The 22,405-nt window shown below is 47.7% G+C and overlaps 1 protein-coding gene across 1 annotated transcript in view; it reads left to right on the top strand.

Moving 5' to 3' along the window:
* Positions 1-22,405, top strand: part of UBE2H (ubiquitin conjugating enzyme E2 H) — a 68,593-nt gene that overhangs the window by 11,745 nt on the left and 34,443 nt on the right. Inside the window, exons 2-3 of the mRNA XM_068402204.1 lie at positions 20,908-20,984; positions 21,670-21,744. Of these exons, the coding sequence (XP_068258305.1) occupies positions 20,908-20,984; positions 21,670-21,744 (152 nt within the window). The remainder of the gene's footprint in view (positions 1-20,907; positions 20,985-21,669; positions 21,745-22,405) is intronic.

Genomic DNA, 22,405 nt, shown 5'->3' with positions numbered 1-22,405 from the left:
AGCGGCTGCACGTGAGCTTACGGCTAGTGCTGCTTCATGCTTTTTTTAAACATCATGGACACCGTAATGAACTCCTGTGTTCTGTGTAGAGCTCCAAGGTCTGGGATTTAAAGAGATTCTGGCGTGCTTGCAACTGCTGAGAAAGTTATAAGTTAGTTATATCCTATTTTTTTTTTATTACTTCATGGTTTCTGCTGTGTTTTCTTCTGTTTGATGTTGGCAGTGTGACCAGAAGGTTGCCATGAAAAGGTAAGTTTAAATACTTGCCTTGTTTGGGTGGAGAAGGAGGAGATTTTGCCAGTAAACAGCAATGCTCTGCTAACTTTGCAGAAGGCAGAAGCAGTTCATTTTCCACGCGGAGAAGAGCCACAGCACCAGCAGCTGGGGCAGGGGGAAAGATCTCAAAACCCTCGTTGTGGTTAAGTACAAGACTGAAGAAATCCACCGCTGTGGTTTCGGCAAGTCATTTAAACTGTAAGCCCTGTTTTAATTATTGGTCGCTGCTTGAATTTCCCCAGCATAATATTAAGGCTTCAATCTTACCAAATGAAACAAAAAATATTACAGAATCCCAGAATCAATCAGGTTGGAAGAGCCCTCTGGGATCATCGAGTCCAACCATTGGCCTGACACCACCATGGCAACTAGACCAGGGCACTATTGTAAAATTCAAATGATGAGCAATAACGTACTCATCACGTTAAGCCCTTGCATCTATGAGAAGGGGCTATTTTTGCTTGTAAAAGCACGTCGCAAATGTGCGTATGCTCGGAAAGAAATAAGAAAATTTGCTGACCCACTGAAATGAACTTGACGTTCAGTCCTGCGAGGCTTATCGACCGCTGGACAATTAAACCATCTGCCCATCCGCTGCTGCTAAACTCAGTTTTACAGATCTAGAGTATGGATTGTTTAGGAGAGGGGTGTGTTTGATTCTCGGCGTACATTGGAGCTAGAGGATTTGATTCTTGCTTTAGGATTTGGAGCGATCAAATGCCGAAGTGGGAGCTCCTCTCCCTGAGACTCATCTTCATAGTGACTTCTGCTTGCTGAAAATCTGCCCCTTCAGACTGATCTACGAGGAACGGCTGAGGGAGCTGGGGTTGTTTAGCCTGGAGAAGAGGAGGCTCAGAGGTGACCTTAGTGCAGTCTACAACTACCTGAAGGGAGGTTGTAGTGAAGTGGGAGTCGGCCTCTTCTCCCAGGCAACCAGTGATAGGACAAGAGGACACAGCCTCAAGCTTGGCCAGGGGAGGTTCAGGTTGGACATTAGGAAGCATTTCTTCTCAGCAAGGGTCATTAGGCATTGGAAGGGGCTGCCCAGGGAGGTGGTGGAGTCACCATCACTGGAGGGGTTTAAGAAAAGCCTGGACATGGCACTTAGTGCCCTGGTCTAGTTGGCATGGTGGTGTCAGGGCAATGGTTGGACTTGATGATCCCAGAGGGCTCTTCCAACCTGATTGATGGATTGACCTGCTGTAACTTTTTAAATGTCAGTTCTCTGTAACAAGAAAAATCTTCCGTCACTTCAGTGTGATGCATCGGAAAAAGATTCAGGGTAAAGCAAAGCAGATTTGCCTGTTGTGCCTGTTTAATCATAGCAAGAAATGTGTTTTGTGAGGTTGTTGTCTGCGTGGGGATTCTAGCAAAGGTGATTTGAGGCTGCTGGTGCCTCCTCTCAACGTTGTGCATGTGGCTTCAGGGCCTTACAAACTGCTTTCCTCCATGAGTTTTTCTCTGGAGTTAGTTGTGTGAGCAGGGATTGTGTATGAGAACAACTTATAACTGGCTGGTTTGAGTCTGAACCAATACCTCTGTCTTGTTAGAGCCAAAAGTTTTAGTTGTCTGCTGATGAATATTGCATTTGATGTAGTTTCTTTTTTTTTGGGTTCAGTTTATCCATTTGCAAGGGCTTCCTGCTCAGCGTGGCTGGGGTACAACAGGGTTCTTCAGGGTCAGGAGTTGCATTATTAGGAGTCTTGGAATATGTACAGCTCAGTAGCGAGTCCTTAAATTGTCCTCTGTGCCTCTCGGTGGCTTCCAAAGTCACAGGTTTCTTCGCTGCTACCTGAAGTTCAGTGTAATTAGGACACTTTGGGATATTGTGTGTGCAGCTCTCTCTCTCACCAGTTTTCTGCAGACTTGGAAGGCACAAGAAGCGAGTCTTAAGATAGAGGAACTTCATAATCCTCTGCAGGTTTTGTTTTATTTCAAATAGCAGCTGGGGAATCTGTTCCTGAGCACTCGGGGAAAGGGTGCACAGTTGGGTGTATGGAGCTACAATGCTGAAGGCTTTTACTCTCCTTTTACAAGGCTCTTCAAAGGGCAGAAAAGCCCCTTAAAGGAAAGAGGGTCCTGAGCTGCCAGGTTATGTGCTTCTGCAAATAAGTCTGCCTTGTCCCTGGTGTTAGTTTTCTCTTACTTCTTTTCCTAAATACACAAAAATTGTGGTCAAGAGCATGTAAAACACCCGGCGTGGGGGGAAATGTTCCCCTAATTCTTCACCAAGATATAGGATGGATCAGAAGCTGAAATCTCTTGGCTCAAAGCTGTTGTGTGCAGGCAGGAATTGATAACGACTTTTCACCATTTGGTTCTTCCGAAGTCACCCAAAAGACATGAGGAGTTTGCAGCGTGCACGTTCTTCTCTTAGGAACTGAGTAAAGCTGACCAGGCTGCCACACGCGTCACAGAAACCCACATCAACTGTTTTTAGGTCATTACCAGACTAGACTAAATTTAGCATATGAGCCAGAAGTGTGAGGCTTTGTATCCAACCTCCTGCCCGGTCCCTATTCCTGGGCTGGCTGCTTGGGCTGTGCCCCACAGCCACAGAATCCCAGAATCAATGAGGTTGGAAGAGCCCTCTGGGACCATCGAGTCCAACCATTGCCCTGACACCACCATGGCAACTAGACCAGGGCACTAAGTGCCATGTCCAGGCTTTTCTTCAACCCCTCCAGAGATGGTGACTCCACCACCTCCCTGGGCAGCCCCTTCCAATGGCTAATGACCCTTGCTGAGAAGAAATGCTTCCTCATGTCCAACCTGAACCTCCCCTGGTGAAGCTTGAGGCTGTGTCCTCTTGTCCTATCGCTGGTTGCCTGGGAGAAGAGGCCGACTCCCACCCCACTACAACCTCCCTTCAGGTAGTTGTAGACTGCACTAAGGTCACCTCTGAGCCTCCTCTTCTCCAGGCTAAACACCCCCAGCTCCCTCAGCCATTCCTCGTAGGTCAGACCCTCCAGACCCTCCCCCAGCTTGGTTGCCCTCCTCTGCACTCGCTCCAACGCCTTAACAAACCAGTCCTACATCTGCTAAGACGAGGGGGTGAAATCCCTGCCTGCTTTTTCTTTTTAATCACACGGAGCAGGGACACCGCTGAGGTTTGTTTGCAAAGCTCCTGAATAACACTGTGTGAAGTGGAGATGGAGTCGTAGGGAAGAGCACAAGCAGTTTGCTGGACTGGTAATAGGATGTGGAGCTTCTCACCTTGCAGATGATGGACTTAAGTCCCGTCTAGAGTTGACAGTGGTTCCAGGTGGCCAAGAGGAGAAGCCTGTCCAGTTTTTGGTTGCCCGTGTATCAGTTGGTTGCCTCTGTAGCCCAAAAGTTGTGGATTGCTGAACTGTGGTTGCTGCTGGAGATCTGTGCTGGTTTGGGGGTGGGAACAGCTCGCACTCAGAGCAAAGGGGGAAGCGCTTTTCTCATTAACCTTAAAATACATCTCAAGTAGAGAATGTTCCCACCTCCTTTCTTTCGAGCCCCGAATCTCTGTTAAAATTGTCAAGGTGGCAGAGATGAGTAAAAGCGGGGGGAGAAATAAGTCACTCTGACAGCACAAGGGAAAATTTCAAGGCTGCTGGGAGCAGCGCGCTGGTTCTGCGGTTCCAAGCTCTCCTTTGTTTTAATTTCCTTGGTTGTTTCGGGATGGTGTTTGTTGGCAGTAGCACACTGGTTAATTGGGGGGGTTTCTGTGGATTAGTAATATTGTCATCCAAAACGGCTTCAAGTGTGTCAAGTCTGCTTAATTCTGATTTATTAAAGGCGGCTGTGATAAATGCGTGTCTTTGAAACTCTGGCTGGGTCTGCTGGAGGTCACCTGTAATTCAGAGCATCTGGTGGAGGTCAGCGCTAGGCTTTTTGTTCTCTAGTGGTGTAAGCTTTGGGGTTTTTTTTCAGCTCATCTCTAAAGGATATACTTCAAACTCGCTGACAAAATCCCACTTTTCAGGCAGCTGCACCCGCTAACGACTAAACTGTGTTAATTATTTTTTTAGTGGTGGTCCTTTGTCCTTTCTCTAATGGTGAGCCAAACAGATGATGTCAAGGAATCTTCTGTTTCAGCTGAATTTAACTAATTATAAGAAAGCACTTCCCTCTCCAAAGCTCAATCACGGTCTAAAAGCTGGGATTAGCGTTGGTCTAACAATAACATTTACATTGCCCGTGTGCCTTGTATGACGGTGAGGGATGCAAAACTCGATTACAAAGTTCAGTTTTAGATCCACTGCTTTTTTTTTTTGATCCACACAACAAACTTCAGGTGTTGTTATTCCTGCAGGAAACCTTGAGGCAAGCGTTCTTCCTGCAGCTCGTGGACATAAATTGGGATGGCTCATTTGTAGAACTCCCCTGGGCTCTGTCTTTGGATAACTGATGTGCTTCTCGTTAGGGAGTTGAGAGGGAAGGGGGATAATTAAGCCTGAGCAGATGTGCTAGAACAAGCTCTTGGATCAGAAGCAAAAGGGCTGGGTGATCATAGAATGTCAGGGGTTGGAAGGGACCTCTGGAGATCACAGAGTCCAACCCCCCTGCCAGAGCAGGTCCAGTCTAGGGCAGGTCACACAGGAACGCATCCAGACGGGGCTAGAAAGTCTCCAGAGAAGGAGACTCCACAACCTCTCTGGGGAGCCTGTTCCAGTGCTCTGTAACCCTCACAGTAAAGAAGTTCTTCCTCATGTTGAGGTTGAACTTCCTGGGCTCCAGCTTGCATCCATTGCCCCTTGTCCTATCGCAGGGCACAAGTGACAAGAGGTTGCCCCTTTCCTCTTGACACCCAGCCCTCATCTATTTATACCCATTAATCAGATCCCCTCTCAGTCTTCTCTTCTCCAGACTAAACAGCCCCAGGTCTCCCAACCTTTCCTCCTAAGGCAGGTGTTCCAGTCCCTTACTCATCCTCGTAGCCCTCCGCTGGACTCTCTCCAGTAGATCTCTGTCCCTCTTGAACTGGGGAGCCCAGAACTGAATGCAATACTCCAGGTGAGGTCTCACCAGGGTAGAGTAGAGGGGGAGGAGGACCTCCCTGATGATGTGCTCCTGACTCCAGCAAGTGTAAACTCGCTCCTCTGTCCTGGTCCTCCTCTTGAAGTGGACTTGACACTTCTGCTGCGTAGGATGCTTTGCTTCCAAGTGCTTTAAGATGGTCAGTTGTGAAAGCACCTTCCAAACCCTTCCCAGGAAACTTCCCAGTCTCTCCAGCCCTTCCACCTGCACGGCTCAGGGGTGCTTCCAGAGGAAGCTGCCTGGCCACAGCGATGATGACTCTGTGCTGGTGTTTTAGCAACACCCTCTGCTATTCTGCTGCTCATGTTACAAAAATCCCTCCCTTTTTCCCTTCCTCTGATTGTGGTGGTGTTGCTCGTGCCAGAGCGGCGTTAACGAAGCCCTGTCTTCCCGAGAGATGCCGAGATCAGCCATTTGTGTGCAGAGGCTGGAGAAGGCCCCAGCGCTTGAGAAATAGCCTGGACGACTTGCTTTTGCTTCTGGTGCGGCTGCTGAGTGAAGGCCCAGTCTTCAAAGCCTGGAAACTTTTAAAAAAAGGTATTTGACATGACTGACTGCAGTGTGGCGGGTGTCCCAGGGTGAGAGCACCCTCTGTTCTGGGCACCCTGGCTCTGCCTCGCCGTGGTTTTGTTGGTGGCTGGCGAGCTCAGGCCCGCTGGCGCATTCACATCTCCAAACAAAGCCCCGAACGCTTTGTGAGGCTCCTTCCTTGGCAACCTTTCTGCTGCGGCCCTCCAGCTTGCCTTTCCGTTGCACAAGGAAGCTCGTGTGGGGATCATTGTTCGTCTCCAAGTGTGGCTCTTTCAGGTCTTCCTCTCGAACACAATGAATCTTTATACCTGAAACTTCAGGAAAATCCTGTGCGGCCAATCCTTTGGGAAAGGCCAAAAACCCCTCGGAAGCGCTCGAGACTTTTAAAAGTACTTGTTAGCAGGGGAGTATTTAACTTTTTGATACAAAAGCCAATGGTAGGAACTGGATGCAAGAGGAATTGCTGAGACTAGCGGAAGAACCAGCCTGATTTCTTAAATTTCCAGAGCTGATAAAGAAGTGAACCTTTTACAGATGGTTGGGTGATTAACTGACAAAGCCATGCCACGTTTGCAGTTAGTTAGTGGCTTAATGGATGGGAAACGGCACGTATCAACCCTCTGCCCAACCTTGGAAATGTGTGTCTGTCGATATTTCTCTTGAGACTGATGGGTACAGCAGAAGCTGACTTGACTTGTCCCTCTGTACTTGGCACTGGTGAGGCCGCACCTTGAATCCTGTGTCCAGTTCTGGGCCCCGCACTTCTAGAGAGATGTTGAGGTGTTGGAGCGAGTCCAGAGGAGGGCGACCAAGCTGGTGAAGGGTCTGGAGGGTCTGAGCTGCGAGGAACGGCTGAGGGAGCTGGGGGTGTTTAGCCTGGAGAAGAGGAGGCTCCGAGGTGACCTTAGTGCAGTCTACAACTACCTGAAGGGAGGTTGTAGTGGAGTGGGAGTCGGCCTCTTCTCCCAGGCAGCCAGCGCTAGGACAAGAGGACACAGCCTCAAGCTTCACCAGGGGAGGGTCAGGTTGGCCATGAGGAAGCATTTCTTCTCAGCAAGGGTCATTAGCCATTGGAAGGGGCTGCCCAGGGAGGTGGTGGAGTCACCATCTCTGGAGGGGTTTAAGAAAAGCCTGGACATGGCACTTAGTGCCATGGTCTAGTTGCCATGGTGGTGTCAGGGCAATGGTTGGACTCAATGATCCCTGAGGGCTCTTCCAGCCTGGTTGATTCTGTGATTCTGTGACTTTCAGTAGTAGAACGCTGAGTGGTAGACACATCTTTATGAACTAAACCTTTAAATACAGGTGGCCAAAGGGACTGAACAGAATAAAGCTGAGGCAAAACCACTTGCCTTGTGCATCTCATCTGTTTACAGCCAGCACTGCGATGTTGGATCGGTTTATGGGATCTACTGAGGAAGCACCAAATAGGCTACAGTGCCCCATTGCTCTCATTAAATAGTCAGAATAAAGGGGATAATTGATTTAATAGCGATGACAGTGGCATATTGGATTGTTGTAGGCATTTGTGTACAACACTGTGGCACGCAGGAAGCTCCTACACCTTTTCTTTAGCAAGACTGAGCTGCAGTTTCCTGGTACATGGAGCTGTTTGGTGTTTTCTCTTTATATTGCAGGTGACTTAGAAGGAAACCAGTGTCCATAAGCTTTGGCTGCTGCAGGTAACCAAGGTCTTGAAAGGTGCTTGTTCCTAAATCACTTTTTTATTTTCCCTGCTTTGGTTTGAGAGAAAACAGTGTGATCTGTGTTGGAAACTGTGGTCGTGGTTGTCATAACTTCACGGCTTCTGTGATTCGGATATGGAGTAAAGTGGCCTCTTGCTCTGTCCTTCAGGTCATTTGTTTGGGTTAAAAAAAAAACATTGTGTGTAAAATCCTGTCTGATAAAAGGCACACTGCCCTTAGGTTCCCCGTCACCCATTTCGGATGTGCCCTCACGAGGTGTTGGTGCTGTATCAAGAGGCTTGTTAACGACAGCGTTTTGTTCATGGACGTATCGGTTCAAGCGCCTTTGCGTGGGCAAGAGGTAGACAGCCCCAAGGGTGATGCTCATCCTGATGATTTCCCACCCTGGTGTGTGTGGAAGTGCCCCGCACTTCAAGAAAGATGTTGAGGTGTTGGAGCGAGTCCAGAGGAGGGCGACCAAACTGGTGAAGGGTCTGGAGGGTCTGACCTCAGTGGAACGGCTGAGGGAGCTGGGGTTGTTTAGCCTGGAGAAGAGAAGGCTCAGAGGTGACCTTAGTGCAGTCTACAACTACCTGAAGGGAGGTTGTAGTGGAGTGGGAGTCGGCCTCTTCTCCCAGGCAACCAGCAATAGGACAAGAGGACACAGCCTCAAGCTTGGCCAGGGGAGGGTCAGGTTGGACATTAGGAAGCATTTCTTCTCAGCAAGGGTCGTTAGGCATTGGAAGGGGCTGTCCAGGGAGGTGGTGGAGTCACCATCTCTGGAGGGGTTTAAGAAAAGCCTGGCCATGGCACTTAGTGCCCTGGTCTAGTTGCCATGGTGGTGTCAGGGCAATGGTTGGACTCGATGATCCCAGAGGGCTCTTCCAACCTCATTGATTCTGTGATTCTGTGTGTTTTCTGTTGAACCAGAGAATCAGCAGAAGAGCAGAATTTAACTTATTCTTGAAATAATGTATTTTTAAGAAATAGGTTTGAGAGGAACAGAAAACCACAGGTGCCTCAGGGTGTGATCCACCCTGAAACAAACACCTGGATCTGGTAGAGCATCGTGTGTTACTTCAAACTGGGCTGTTACGTGTGGTGGGAAACCTGGATTGAAGCCACGCAATGACTCTTCCCCTGTATTACTTGAGGTCAAGGGAATTGTACTAATCTCTAGCTTAATTTCCAAATGCAGTTTGCTTTTATTTCCTACATGCTATAGAAATACCAGTGGTTTCTGAGATTTGTTTTAAAGCTCGTTTCTTTGGGGGCTGCTGAGGACTGGCAGATAACAACTCTTCTCCAGGAAGGCTCAGAAATGCTGCAGCTTCTGGCTCAAGTAGTAAAGTATTCTGTAACAAACAAATGTCAGTGCCCTGTTCTTCAGAGGGAGAAATCATTTCCAAAATGTCTTTGAGAGACCTTAGTGCCGTTCTGGTTGGTACAGAAAACACCCACACGGGTGGCAGTTCACTACTAGGATTTTTGATATTAAGCATGTAAGCTCAGGACTTTAATAGTTGTTGAATGCTTAAAGTCAGAGAGGCTTCTTCATGAGGACCAAAGCTGCTTAATTTTCACTGGCACTGTCCACTTTGGTGCTTGCTCTGGGCTCTGAGTCTTGTTCTCAGTTTAAGCACAGCTTGCTCGAGCTGGCATTTCAAATAGTTGTTGCTGTCTCAATCCTGAAGATTAGGGTTTACAAATCCTTTAAAAAAAACCAGTGCAGATGTGACCTCAGTGAGCAGGAAATACATCACTGAGTTGCAGTCTACAACTACCTGAAGGGAGGTAGTAGCGCAGTGGGAGTTGGCCTCTTCTCCCAGGCAGCCAGCGACAGGAAAAGAGGACACAGCCTCAAGCTTGGCCAGGGGAGGTTCAGGTTGGACATTAGGAAGCATTTCTTCTCAGCAAGGGTCATTAGGCATTGGAAGGGGCTGCCCAGGGAGGTGGTGGAGTCACCATGTCTGGAGGTGTTTAAGAAAAGCCTGGACGTGGCACTTAGTGCCGTGGTCTAGTTGGCATGGTGGTGTCAGGGCAATGGTTGGACTCGATGATCCCAGAGGTCTCTTCCAACCTGGTTGATTCTGTGATTCTGTGATTCTGAGTTATTCCCATCTACTCTCGCATCTGCTGGTGTGGAGTTCGAAGGAACTCTGCAAAACATCTCTACGCTCTACATAGCTTAGTAACCTTGGTGTAAGAGGTGCTTTTGGAGCAGCTCTGTCTTCTGTTTCTGCTGAGATGTTTCAGATACTCTGCTCCAGCTATCGACTCCGTTAGGTTTGTAGCAAAGGTCAGCAAAGCAAGGCTCTTCCATAGACCCAGTTTTAAATCAAGTGGAGGCACTAGATCTAAGTAGGTGCCCCACAGCTCTCCTTCCACTCACGTTGCCAAACCCTTTTGTACTTGTTAGAAAGGCAGCCCGAGCAACTAACCATCCTGCTCTCATCGCATGTGCTTATCACATGGATCAGTTCTTGGCGTGTTGCCGGGGGTTTTGTGCTAAACCAGCACTTCCTGGTGAGTCTCACCTCTGTCGTGCCCGTACACACACACAAAAAAGGAAAAATCCCCCTGAATTATGTTCCTGGCAGGCCATGGAGAGCTGTCGTGGTGTGTTACCCTGATTCCAAGGGAGTGGAGTATTAGACAGGACTTTAAATGTGTTTCTTTCCCCCTCAATATTTTAATAGTTTGTTTGTGTGATGCCTTTTTTAGAGAGGACTGCAGGCTTTTTGTTGAAGAGACATCCCGGTGTGAAGTGTTTATTGAAACAATTCTCAGGATTCCCATATTTAACACTTGCTCAGCTCAGTGTTACGATGTAGCTCAAGCCGATGCAGCGTATCAGCATCCCCTCGGTGAGTCTCTGTGGCCCAATTCAGCATCCCTTGCAGGCAAGAAAAGACCCTGGTAAAGGGGAGCAAAGAGGATGGGGACTCTGGTTCCAGAACTGGTAACTGCTCTGTGCCAAAGCATCTTAAAATTTAGCTTATGTTCAACAGAATATAACTCTGAATTGAGCAGAATCAAAATATTTCCTTTGACACTTTCTACTTCCCCCCATTAAACTGTTTTATCTTATTTAAAATCAAGAAGCAATCCTCATTGCAGTCTACAACTACCTGAAGGGAGGTTGTAGTGGAGTGGGAGTCGGCCTCTTCTCCCAGGCAACCAGCGATAGGACAAGAGGACACAGCCTCAAGCTTGGCCAGGGGAGGTTCAGGTTGGACATTAGGAAGAATTTATTTTCAGAAGGGGTCATTAGCCATTGGAAGGGGCTGCCCAGGGAGGTGGTGGAGTCACCATCTCTGGAAGGGTTTAAGAAAAGCCTGGCCATGGCACTTAGTGCCCTGGTCTAGTTGCCATGGTGGTGTCAGGGCAATGGTTGGACTCGATGATCCCAGAGGGCTCTTCCAACCTCATTGATTCTGTCTTCTGTCTGTCTTAAAACACACTTGAAGTTTCTCACTTGTTTGAGAAGTTTATTATTGGTACATTAAATACTCCGTTCCTACCAGCTTGTACAGTCACCATGGTAACAAACTTCTGTTGATGGAAGCTGTAGCAATGCAAATGTTCTATCTAGTGGTTTAGCTCAGACAGAGGTATGGCCATGTAAACCACAACTGCTGTTGTCTTCGATGCTTCTGGATCTCACTCTGGTTTCCTCCGTGACTGACTCTAAATGTCAGCGTAGTGAATTCGGTGGCTGCTGGCTCGGTGGCTGGCTGAGAGCGTGAGGTTCCTGATTATTTCTGCTGCGTTCACACCAGGTGAGCAGCTTGTATTGAACTCTTCTGGGAGGCTTGAGCATGGGATCAGAGGAGACCTGATGTACAGTGGTGTTGTGGGGACCTTTTCGCCTCTCCAGTTCACACAGAATCACACAGAATCAATCAGGTTGGAAGAGCCCTCTGGGATCATCGAGTCCAACCATTGCCCTGACACCACCATGGCAACTAGACCATGGCACTAAGTGCCATCTCCAGGCTTTTCTTAAACCCCTCCAGAGATGGTGACTCCACCACCTCCCTGGGCAGCCCCTTCCAATGGCTAATGACCCTTGCTGAGAAGAAATGCTTCCTAATGGCCAACCTGACCCTCCCCTGGCCAAGCTTGAGGCTGTGTCCTCTTGTCCTAGCGCTAGTTGCCTGTGAGAAGAGGCCGACTCCCACTTCACTACAACGTCCCTTCAGGTAGTTGTAGACTGCACTAAGGTCACCTCTGAGCCTCCTCTTAAAGTCATCCTTCATCACCTTAGACTCCTTCATCAAGTCCAATCTCTTCCTGTCATGTTTAAAAATCTTGTGTGCCAGCTTCTTCCTGACTTGACTAATGCATCTCCCTGCCTTTCTTGAGCAACACCTTGGCAACCCTTGCGTAGGCCACAGTTTTAAGTGGTTTCAAGCCATTTCTGTCCAACGTGCTGCTCCTGGGACTGGCCAGCACCCCACGTAGCACCGAAAAACAGTCATCTCGCAAGCGAAGCTCCACTGTGATGGAAATCAGAAGGTGTCACCCTTGGCCCATACGTGTTCTCCTGAACTGCACAGAGTTGGGGACAGGCAATGAATTAACTTATTTCATGAAGGAAAAGGGCAGTATTATGCAATCCAGCATGGTATGAGATGTACCTTGTTGTCTTCTTGTGGTGGTTCCCTTCACTTCTGGTGAGGGAAGACCAGGTTTGAAGCCTCGAGTGTAGGAAAAATGCTGACTTAGTTTCTAATGGGTTCATAGCAGGCAACTCGTATGCAAAGCGTCTGGGGAAAGCTGACTTTTCCTTCTACCTTTTCCTTGTTACTCCAGTTTCTTGGCACAGAGTTTAGTGGAGAGTGGCCAGATGTAAATCATCAGGAGCTCCAAAGAAAGCAAGCCAGACTGGAGGGCTTGCTGGAGCAGCAGTTCCTTCTCCCCAAAAGCCCGATCGCACTCACGAGGTGTCTTTCAGTACACGTGGCTGCGCTTGGAAAGTGCTTTTTGATGGGGTTGCTGGTGACTCGGGTGATTATCTCGGGGAAATTTGCCATCCTTGATGTGAAATTCTGAGGGTGCGTGCAGAATAACTTCAGAATGCTCTTTTTTTGTGTGATTTCTCACCTCAGTCAGCTAAAATCTGGTAGAGAAGTGGTGAGTAAGGGTTTGTTTTTTAAAGCTAAACTTAATTTCTTACAAGAAAACGCTTGTGTGCAATAAAATAAAAACTCAGCGACCAAGCGCAGGTTGCTGTTCAGTTACTCATTCGCTATTCCCTCGCTTCCAGAGCATTTTTGGCTGCAGTGATAACCAGCAGTTGTCTTCTGAAGAGTAAAGCCACTGTCCCCAGTTCACTTGTCACAGCAGTAAGGAAGGTGGAGGGCTGGGAAAGCTCATTGTCTTCAGAGCTTTCCCCAACTGCCCGCAAGTGACTTGTTGTCCTTCTTGTGAGTCCAGAGGAGGGCGACCAAGCTGGTGAAGGGTCTGGAGGGTCTGACCTCCGAGGAACGGCTGAGGGAGCTGGGGGTGTTTAGCCTGGAGAAGAGGAGGCTCCGAGGTGACCTTATTGCAGTCTACAACTACCTGAAGGGAGGTTGTAGTGGAGTGGGAGTCGACCTCTTCTCCCAGGCAACTAGCGATAGGACAAGAGGACACAGCCTCAAGCTTCGCCAGGGGAGGTTCAGATTGAACATTAGGAAGCATTTCTTCTCAGCAAGGGTCATTAGCCATTGGAAGGGGCTGCCCAAGGAGGTGGTGGAGTCACCATCTCTGGAGGGGTTTAAGAAAAGCCTGGCCATGGCACTTAGTGCCCTGGTCTAGCTGGCATGGTGGTGTCAGGGCAATGGTTGGACTCGATGATCCCTGAGGTCTCTTCCAACCTGGTTGATTCTGTGATTCTGTGATTCTTTATGCTGTAGGATTTAAGTGAGTTTTGTGTTTTTCAAAGCTGTGGGATTCCTGGGCCAGCCCAACTCAGACGAAGGAAGACTGAGATTTGCCCCAGTGCTGTCTTCCCTCCTTGGGGCTGATGCAGACCATGGGACTGTGGATACTGACACCAGAAATTGTACAACGCAACATCCTTGGCAAACAGTGAACCTATTTCTGGTGCTAGAAAACCCCTTTGCTTGAAGCTGGAAACTGAGTGGTGCCCTGTAGCAATGAGAATAATTAGCTTGGGGGAAAACGAGTGGATTTTAATCAACTGAGTGGGTTTAGCCTGGAGTTCTCAAGAAGTTTGCAACAAACAGGGTGACTGAAAAGCGCTGCCTCTTGCTGCTCAAAGAAATCACAAGAGCTTTTTTTTTCTTTATAACCTTTTTTGCTTCTGACTCTGTGTCCTTTCTTCTGGAGTGCTGCAGGGGTAGGCAGAGAAATGTGAAGAAAGTTAAATGTGAGTAAAGGGCAGGGACTTTTATTTGGGGGGAAAAAATAAATATTCCTGATGCTTAAAGCATCAAAGTCCTGGTGCAGGCTGTGGCTTCACGTGCACGACTGGCACCTCGGGTGACTCGTATCAGATAAAGGCAGGAGTTTAGAGAAGGCAAGACAACCCTTGAAGGCTTGGAGGAAGGGAGGTGACAGAGCTGAGCTTGCCCTTTTGCTGCTCACGTGTCGGTGTAACCGGTAACGCTGCTAAATCATAGGGCTCCTTACAGATAACTGCAGGTTGTGTGTTTAAGAGTGGAACTTGTTCACCTTTGTAAGAAAGTAAACGTGAGTAACCATCAGTCCCAATATTAGAGGCTATTTACGTTGCAGAATTCTGCTTACAAGTACTTCAGAAGAATTCACACCTCTGAGGCCTCGAAGAAGCAGAAGGGAAAAAATCAACTGTATTAATCAGCTGTGGATGTGGTCTATCTCGATTTCAGTAAAGCGTTTGACACGGTCTCCCACAGCATCCTCGCAGCTAAACTGAGGAAGTGTGGTCTGGATGATTGGGTAGTGAGGTGGATTGTGAACTGGCTGAAGGAAAGAAGCCAGAGAGCGGTGGTCAATGGGACAGAGTCCAGTTGGAGGCCTGTGTCTAGCGGAGTCCCTCCAGGGTCGGTACTGGAGGGTCTGACCTCCGAGGAACGGCTGAGGGAGCTGGGGTTGTTTAGCCTGGAGAAGAGGAGGCTCAGAGGTGACCTTAGTGCAGTCTACAACTACCTGAAGGGAGGTTGTAGCGCAGTGGGAGTCGGCCTCTTCTCCCAGGCAACTAGTGATAGGACAAGAGGACACAGCCTCAAGCTTCGCCAGGGGAGGTTCAGGTTGGCCATTAGGAAGCATTTCTTCTCAGCAAGGGTCATTAGCCATTGGAAGGGGCTGCCCAGGGAGGTGGTGGAGTCACCATCTCTGGAGGGGTTTAAGAAAAGCCTGGCCATGGCACTTAGTGCCCTGGTCTAGTTGACATGGTGGTGTCAGGGCAATGGTTGGACTTGATGATCCCTGAGGTCTCTTCTAACCTCATTGATTCTGAGATTTTTCCCTCAAATTCAGAATGTCTCCTCTGGTCAGGTCCTTCACCTGCAGGGATAGCTGTAGATGAGTCTCCATAAGTAAGAGAAGACGTGGCAGAGATCCTTGGAAGGCAGGAACTTGCTTTCTGGTAATGACCATCGACCTATCTGCCACTTGTATTGAGATGCACGTAGATAAATATACAACTTTATTTTTCCCTGGGGCATTCCAGCTTTGTCTGCCTCTTTGGGGCAGGGTGCTCATGGCCATTTGCGTGGCTAGGCTTGTAAAAATATTTTCAGTGAAATATTTTTAGCTGGAAAACTGATTTATCCAAGCTTAGAACTGATGTTAATTTTAAAGAAACTTAATGAAAGGATTTTTTTTTAAGGCTAAATGTTTGCCAGGAAAAAAAAACAACACTCAAGGCTGCAAACAGACTAACCATCTGTTGGCCATGATGTTCATCTGGGATTTTGGGAGAGCTGGGTGTGAAGTTGTATCCTAACAAATTTTTTTTATGACTGCAGGGGAGATCCAGCCCTACGGTGGTGGGTGGCCCCACACGAGGATGAGGGAATGGGAACTCAACCCTGGAACAGGCAAATCCGCAGTGGCTGGTCTGTTTCTGCTTGGTGGTTGGGCAGTCTCTCGCTCTCCAGATTTGAAAGGTTTTGTGTGGTTTTTGTCCCGGTGCAGAATAGGCAAAATGCTTTAAATCACTTTTCATTCTGACCGAAGAAACAATTTCCTACGAGCTCAACCCTGAACAATAGAGCCTTGATCTTGATAGGGGGCTGTGGATGTTACTGTAATGCTAATACGTGGCGCGGTGGCCTTTGCGCTTCTGGCACATTTCAGGCACTATATAGGGAGTCTGTAATCAGCTGCAGAAAAATTCCCTCCTGTCTCTCTCCTAGCAACCCCTTCTGAACTGATATTTGAAAATAAGCTTCCTTTCCATCTCATCAGCTAAATATTTTTGACGCTTACTGTCATGAAAATTGTCTTAATAGTCTTGGGACTAAGGTAATTTATCTGCAGGTCCTCAGGACTCCCTTCCAGTTTCTGTGGTCTTAGGTAAAGCTTTTGAACTCTTTATGCTTTAGAAACCTGACTTGTATCCAGATTTTGCTCTTTGCTCTTGACTTTTACACTGTCTATGCTTGACACAAAGTCAAATTAGTATACTGAGATGATAAGGAGATAAAAGCAGAAAGGCCATAAGTCACCTAGACTCAAGCTGAGAATCTTGAAAGGGATTTGGTTGTATTTTTACTAAACATTTTAGCCTGTGTGATGTGTTACAGGCTGGTTTTGTAGCTCTGTGATTTTGACCCCATATACACACAGTCACAGAATCACAGAATCAATGAGGCTGGAAGAGCCCTCTGGGATCATCAAGTCCAACCATTGCCCTGACACCACCATGGCAACTAGACCATGGCACTAAGTGCCATGTCCAGTCTTTTCTTAAACCCCTCCAGAGATGGTGACTCCACCACCTCCCTGGGCAGCCCCTTCCAATGGCTAATGACCCTTGCTGAGAAGAAATGCTTCCTAATGTCCAACCTGACCCTCCCCTGGTGAAGCTTGAGGCTGTGTCCTCTTGTCCTATCGCTGGTTGCCTGGGAGAAGAGGCCGACTCCCACTTGTAGCTTTGTGCCTTGCTGTGGAAACAAGGCAGGCTGCTCATACCAGTATGAACCACTGGATTGCCACTAGAATTGAGCACGTTAAAGTCTTTATCCATGAACTGCTCGTTCTCTTTCTGTAAATCTGAATAATGAAAAGTGCGGTGAGAGAGAGTGTGGGCATAGAGGAATTTGTGTGGAGAGAATAAACTAAAACGAGGTGAGGGGTTTTTGGTCTTCCCCATAAATGCTGACTGCATGTGTGAAGTCTTGAGCACTTTCTGCACAGGTTTACATCAGTAGCCGATGAAAGAGGTGGATGGGAATCCTGGATGTGAACGTAGCTGTCCTGGGAGAAGTGCATGGGGGCAGCTGTGAACAGTCTGGTCACCTTAATTGTGGAAACCTTGCTCCAAGTTCTTGATGCCCTTTTCCTGGGGCTTCCTGAAGCTGTACTCAGTTTGCTGAAGATCTGGAGCATTTCTCCTTCCTGGGAACCTCTTGGGCTTGCTGCAGGATCTGGCACCAGGCCTGTCTAGCTCTGGATGCAGGAGGGGAGGTTCGTTGTGCCCTAGGCACAACTTGGGTTCCTTAAGTCTTGTGGGTCTCCACACTGGCAACTCTTTTTTGGATCTGAGACAGCTGATTAATTGCTGGTGTGTTTGGAACAGGATTCATTTGGGATTTGGTTGTAAGACTTTTGCCTGATGGAAAAAAGCTGTCTGAGCTGAGAAAATAGTTGGGTCAGAGCCTGGGAGATACATTGCCCTCAGCCGTGGTGGAACTTTCTCTGGGAACATGATCTGGAGGGTCAGTCCTCCAAACATGTCAAATCCCTTCTGCTGCTCCCCCATGCTTTTCCCTTGTGCTGCTAGAGGGTTCCCTGGTATTGCTTTGTGGGATGGAGAAGCCTTGAGGTCTGCCTCGGGTTCCTGGTCTTCCTGGAGTCCCAGCTTGTGCAATAAATGTTTTCTGAAGGCTTCCTGGAGATGGAAAGAGCTCGTAGGGTGTAAATGTTTTTCTTCCTGTAACTGCTCCATGCGCTTCTCCCTCTAGTGCTCTCAGTTATTTTGTTAGTGGGATTTTGAGGTTTCAAATTCCTGGGCATCTCTACCTTTAGAGAAAACTTGGTGGAGAGGGGAAAGGGAAGACAATTCACCCCACTTGTGTTAGAAAGTGGGGGCTCACGTGGAATTCACTTCATGCCCAGGAAAGAGAGCTTCCTCAGCCTCCTTGGTTCTGCTGATGCCTTTCCAGAGATTTCCCCTGTGTTGATACAAGGGCTTTATTGCTGAAATTCTCTTTGTTTTCAGTCTGTCCCCTAACTCTTGTATCATGTTAGTAAAGGATGCAGTTGTTCCCAAACCCAGCATCCACATCCCTATAGGTATCCCTTTCGGGAACCTAACTCGATGATTTTCTGGTAGGAATTTTAGGTCCTTGCCACAACAGGGAGAATAATCAAATATGGCACCGCGTTGCTTACTAACGGTTTGTTGAACTTGGGAACAGTAGGACTGAGTGTGAGTGCAGAAAGCTCTGCTTTAATTTACGGGCGGTATTAACTTGTGGAGCCGAAGAGCGTATGAGCTGCAGCTGCTCAGGAGCTTGCTCTGAAGCTCAGGCTGGGTGAGCTGGTTTTTATTAAGTGGTACTTGATTTAGTCCTAAGTAAAACCAGTTGTGTTTAACCTGATCCGTGAAGCTGCTCTAAGTGTTAACATACTTCAGTATTAAACATTTCACTCTTGGGCATCATCATACGCGGCGGGTTGGTGCACGAGCCCGTTTCTGAACGTGGAATAAGTTATCAGATGGGGGTGTATATTTTTGAAGGAACTTAAACTCAGTCAAGCCTGTATTTAAAACTGACTGTCAGGGTGCTGGGTGACATGAAAAGATCTGGTGACAAGTGTCCCTTACCGTGAGGTCTGAAGCAAGCTGCAGTACTGCTGTAGGGATGTAGCTTTCCCCAGAGATGCCCGTTGGCTTTTAGCAGAGAAATCACTTCGTTTGGGGCAGTAAGACATCGATCTGCCTTTTGTGAGCTGCTCTTGGGTGGCTGCCAGGTGCAGCGAGCTACTTGCCATTTCACTGTAGGGTAGAGCAGCTTCTGCTGAACCAAGAAAACTCTTGAGCCAAAACAAACCGCTATAAACTTTTCTCCCTCCCCATGAGAAACGAGAGGAAGGTTTATTGCGTCCAAACTCTTTTGGAGCTGGTACTGTGGGAAAGCTCTATCCAATCTGGGAGTCATTGTACTTGAGGAACTGTAATAAATCCTGATGGACCCCACAGATGGGGCTTGGATCTCCTGCGTACGAGTACGCGCACAGACTGCTGGAATTGAGTTGGCACCTCTGGATACTGGAGCCTCTTCAGGTGGTTCAACGGTTGGACTCGATGATCCCTGAGGTCTCTTCCAACCTGGTTGATTCTGTGATTCTGCTTGTGTGATGTACCTTAAGCAGACTTCATGGATAGTAACGTGCAATCGGGGATTCGACTTGTTGCTGGTAGGTCAGGAATGTTTAAGTGAGAGAGTAGATGTGTGCCAAGGCACACAGGTGCCTGTTTGCTCAGTGCCACAAAGGTGCGAGGGGGTCAGTGTAATTGCTGCGAAGTGAAGAGCATCCTGGGCAAGTTTTGTGCCTTGAAAGCAGAAAACCTTTTGCATCAGAGTGAAAAATGGTGGTGGTAAAAGGGAACTTGGCTTCAGTTCCTCTTAGCCTGAGCTTTCCTGCCAAGCTCGCTGCTGTGATGCTGAGGATCTTTTATGAGATATTCCGTGCTGTTGCCCCCTTCCCTCAAGTGGGGGCAGCCTCTGTGGAGCAGAGCTGAAGCAGTCTGATGTTCAGGTAGGAATAAAACCTTTGATTTTTCTCCTGTTCTGTTTTTTTTTTCTGATGCTTCCCTCATAATTCATATTAAGATTATTGATTAAAGGTAATTGCTGTAGGATATTATTCACAATCCATTAGTCCTGATTTATAACAGAATTCTTCAGCAAGCTGGGGTGCTGAAACATCACTGTTAATTGTCTTAACTGAGCCTTACTTGAAATGAAGATTTCTTGCCTTTCCATTTGTTTTCTCTTCTTCCCCAAGCGCTGGCACTTTGATTCTTTCCTTTAAATGCTGAGAAATACAGTTGTTCTTTTTCGCACTGTGACGGTGCCTCATAATCTCGCCCTTCTGCCACCTCTCCGAAGATGCAGAGCTTTTGGTCTTGCAAGTCAAATTAACATGAGATTGCAGTAATTTGCATCGTCGCTGTGGGAGGCCATCTGACAGCACCAAAGGCAGCCAAGGAGGATTGAATTCATCAGTGTTTGTCAGAGCAGGGACTGGGGTGAGCAGCTCCCTCAGCTGTTCCTCATAGGTCAGACCTGCCAGACCCTTCACCAGCTTGGTCGCCCTCCTCTGGACTTGCTCCAACACCTCAACATCTTTCTTGAAGTGTGAGGTCTTGGAGCGAGTGCAGAGGAGGGCGACCAAGCTGGGGAAGGGTCTGGAGGGTCTCACCTGCGAGGAACGGCTGAGGGAGCTGGGGGTGTTTAGCCTGGAGAAGAGGAGGCTCAGAGGTGACCTTAGTGCAGTCTACAACTACCTGAAGGGAGGTTGTAGTGCAGTGGGAGTCGGCCTCTTCTCCTAGGCAACTAGTGATAGAACAAGAGGACATAGCCTCAAGCTTTGCCAGGGGAGGTTCAGGTTGGACATTAGGAAGCATTTCTTCTCAGCAAGGGTCATTAGGCATTGGAAGGGGCTGCCCAGGGAGGTGGTGGAGTCACCATCTCTGGAGGGGTTTAAGAAAAACCTGGACATGGCACTTAGTGCCCTGGTCTAGTTGGCATGGTGGTGTCAGGGCAACAGTTGGACTCGATGATCCCTGAGGTCTCTTCCAACCTGGCTGATTCTGTGATTCTGTGGTCTAGTGGAAGGTGTCCCTGCCCATGGCGGGTGAGTTGGAACTAGATGATCTTTAAGGTCCTTTCCAACCCAAACCAGTCTGTGATTCTATGACTTGCCATTTTCTCAAATCAGAGCTCACGCTCTGCAGAAGTAGATGGAAAACACTAAGCTGCTCTGAGGGGAAGGGAGGCATCGCCTCGGGATTGCTCAGTGCAGGGGAAGGGATTCTTCAGTGTGTAGAATTGGCTTTTACTGACGTCGTTGTGGTGGTGTGGTCGCTTAGATGTGTCAAGACACTTAAATTGCATGTTGTAGAATATTTTGAATATTTGGTTTTAAACAATTTGGTTTGACAGCAAGTTACCCGTATCTGAGTAAGTGGGTTTTGTTTCCTGGACTAAATGTTTTCCTTTACTTGACGCATCAGTATTGAGAGCAAACACGAAGTCACAATCTTAGGAGGACTCAATGAATTTGTTGTGAAGTTTTATGGACCACAAGGAAGTAAGTATATGACCCACCCCTTCTATAAAAACAAACCAACAGCTCATGGTGGGGAACAGTGAAATGACACATTGTTCTGGGGTGGAAGAAGAAATGAGCACATCTAGGTGGGGGTGAGAAATCAAAGGGTAGCAGTGTTGGAAGGCTGCTCAAGGGCGGGGAGGAGTACAACTGTGAGCAGTAACGCAGATGAACCACCTCCCTTGGAGCTGAGCAGAGCTGGGTACTGCCTTTGGACAACTAAGCCCTCTGCTATGACCTTCAGCACTGCTCTGGTTGATCCTGAGCTTTTCTAGACCTGACTCATAAGTTTTGCATCAGTCATCTGAATTTTTGTGGAGTTTGTAATTAAGATGGCTTTTCGAGTGACTAAATCACAAGTCAAGTCTCCAGCGGGCCTTAATTTAGTAACATCTCTAAAGGTAAGTAGATTATTCTGAAGTCTCTGTTTTTATTAAGGCTCTTGTGTCTTTGTGCTGAGATCTTCTGCACTATCGGTTAAAATTAAGTATTTCTTGTCAGGCAGCACAGGAAAAAGGCTTTTACCGTAGGAGGTTTGATATGAAATCTTACCCCCTGATGGAGCTAAGTATTCTTCCAAAGATGTGTTTTGCTGAACGCTGTAGTTCTATTTATTCTCTCCTGAGTTATGAAGTGTCTAATACCTGCATTTCTTTCTTTGCAGCACCATATGAAGGTGGAGTATGGAAAGTTAGAGTCGACCTTCCTGATAAATACCCTTTCAAATCCCCGTCTATAGGTAACCAATAATCACTTTCAATCAAAAATGGTTTTACTGTTTATGCAGGAGAAATGTTATTGCTTGCAGCGTTGTTACAGGTGAAGTTGCTCCAACCCTCAGTGCAATCATAAGGTCTTTACGTCAAATCTGTGAAATGCTTTTACCGTAGACTTCCAGGTACTGCATGCCAAGCAAAGAGGAAGCTTGGTCTTTTGGCTGAAGGCCTAGGAAATGTGATTTGGTCACACGTTTGTGTGTTGATGAACTGAGTCTGTCTACTACGTGCATTTTTACTGACATACCCATTCATGGGGAAGGTGCAGGATACCACAGCGAGTGCTGGAGCCCGTTTATACAAAATGACTCATGTAATATGGAGAGCAAAGACCACAGTGCGTGTTCATGGTCTTGGGGTGAACCTAACTGTTGGGACCTCTTGTCCAAAAGTGGATGGAAATGAAGGCAGGAGCCACAACCTGTGTCCTCTTGGACTAGGTGATGCGTTTGTGGAAGAACATAGAAGCAGGAGCCTATCATTAGAAAAAATGCAGCTGGCTAGACTGGTCAGGCTCGTTTAACCTTCAAGAGCAAAGGGAAGTTTGATAACAAAATGTTCTTTAGGCTGGATCCATCCTGTCTTTGTCCTTGGGTAACGGTGATCTAACTCGGGTGTCTTTTG

This window comes from Nyctibius grandis, chromosome 5 (genome assembly GCF_013368605.1).
Source record: "Nyctibius grandis isolate bNycGra1 chromosome 5, bNycGra1.pri, whole genome shotgun sequence".
Lineage (NCBI taxonomy): Eukaryota > Metazoa > Chordata > Aves > Nyctibiiformes > Nyctibiidae > Nyctibius > Nyctibius grandis.
The sequence above is the reverse complement of the archived record's forward strand: the minus strand, read 5'-3'. Positions and strand labels throughout refer to the sequence as shown.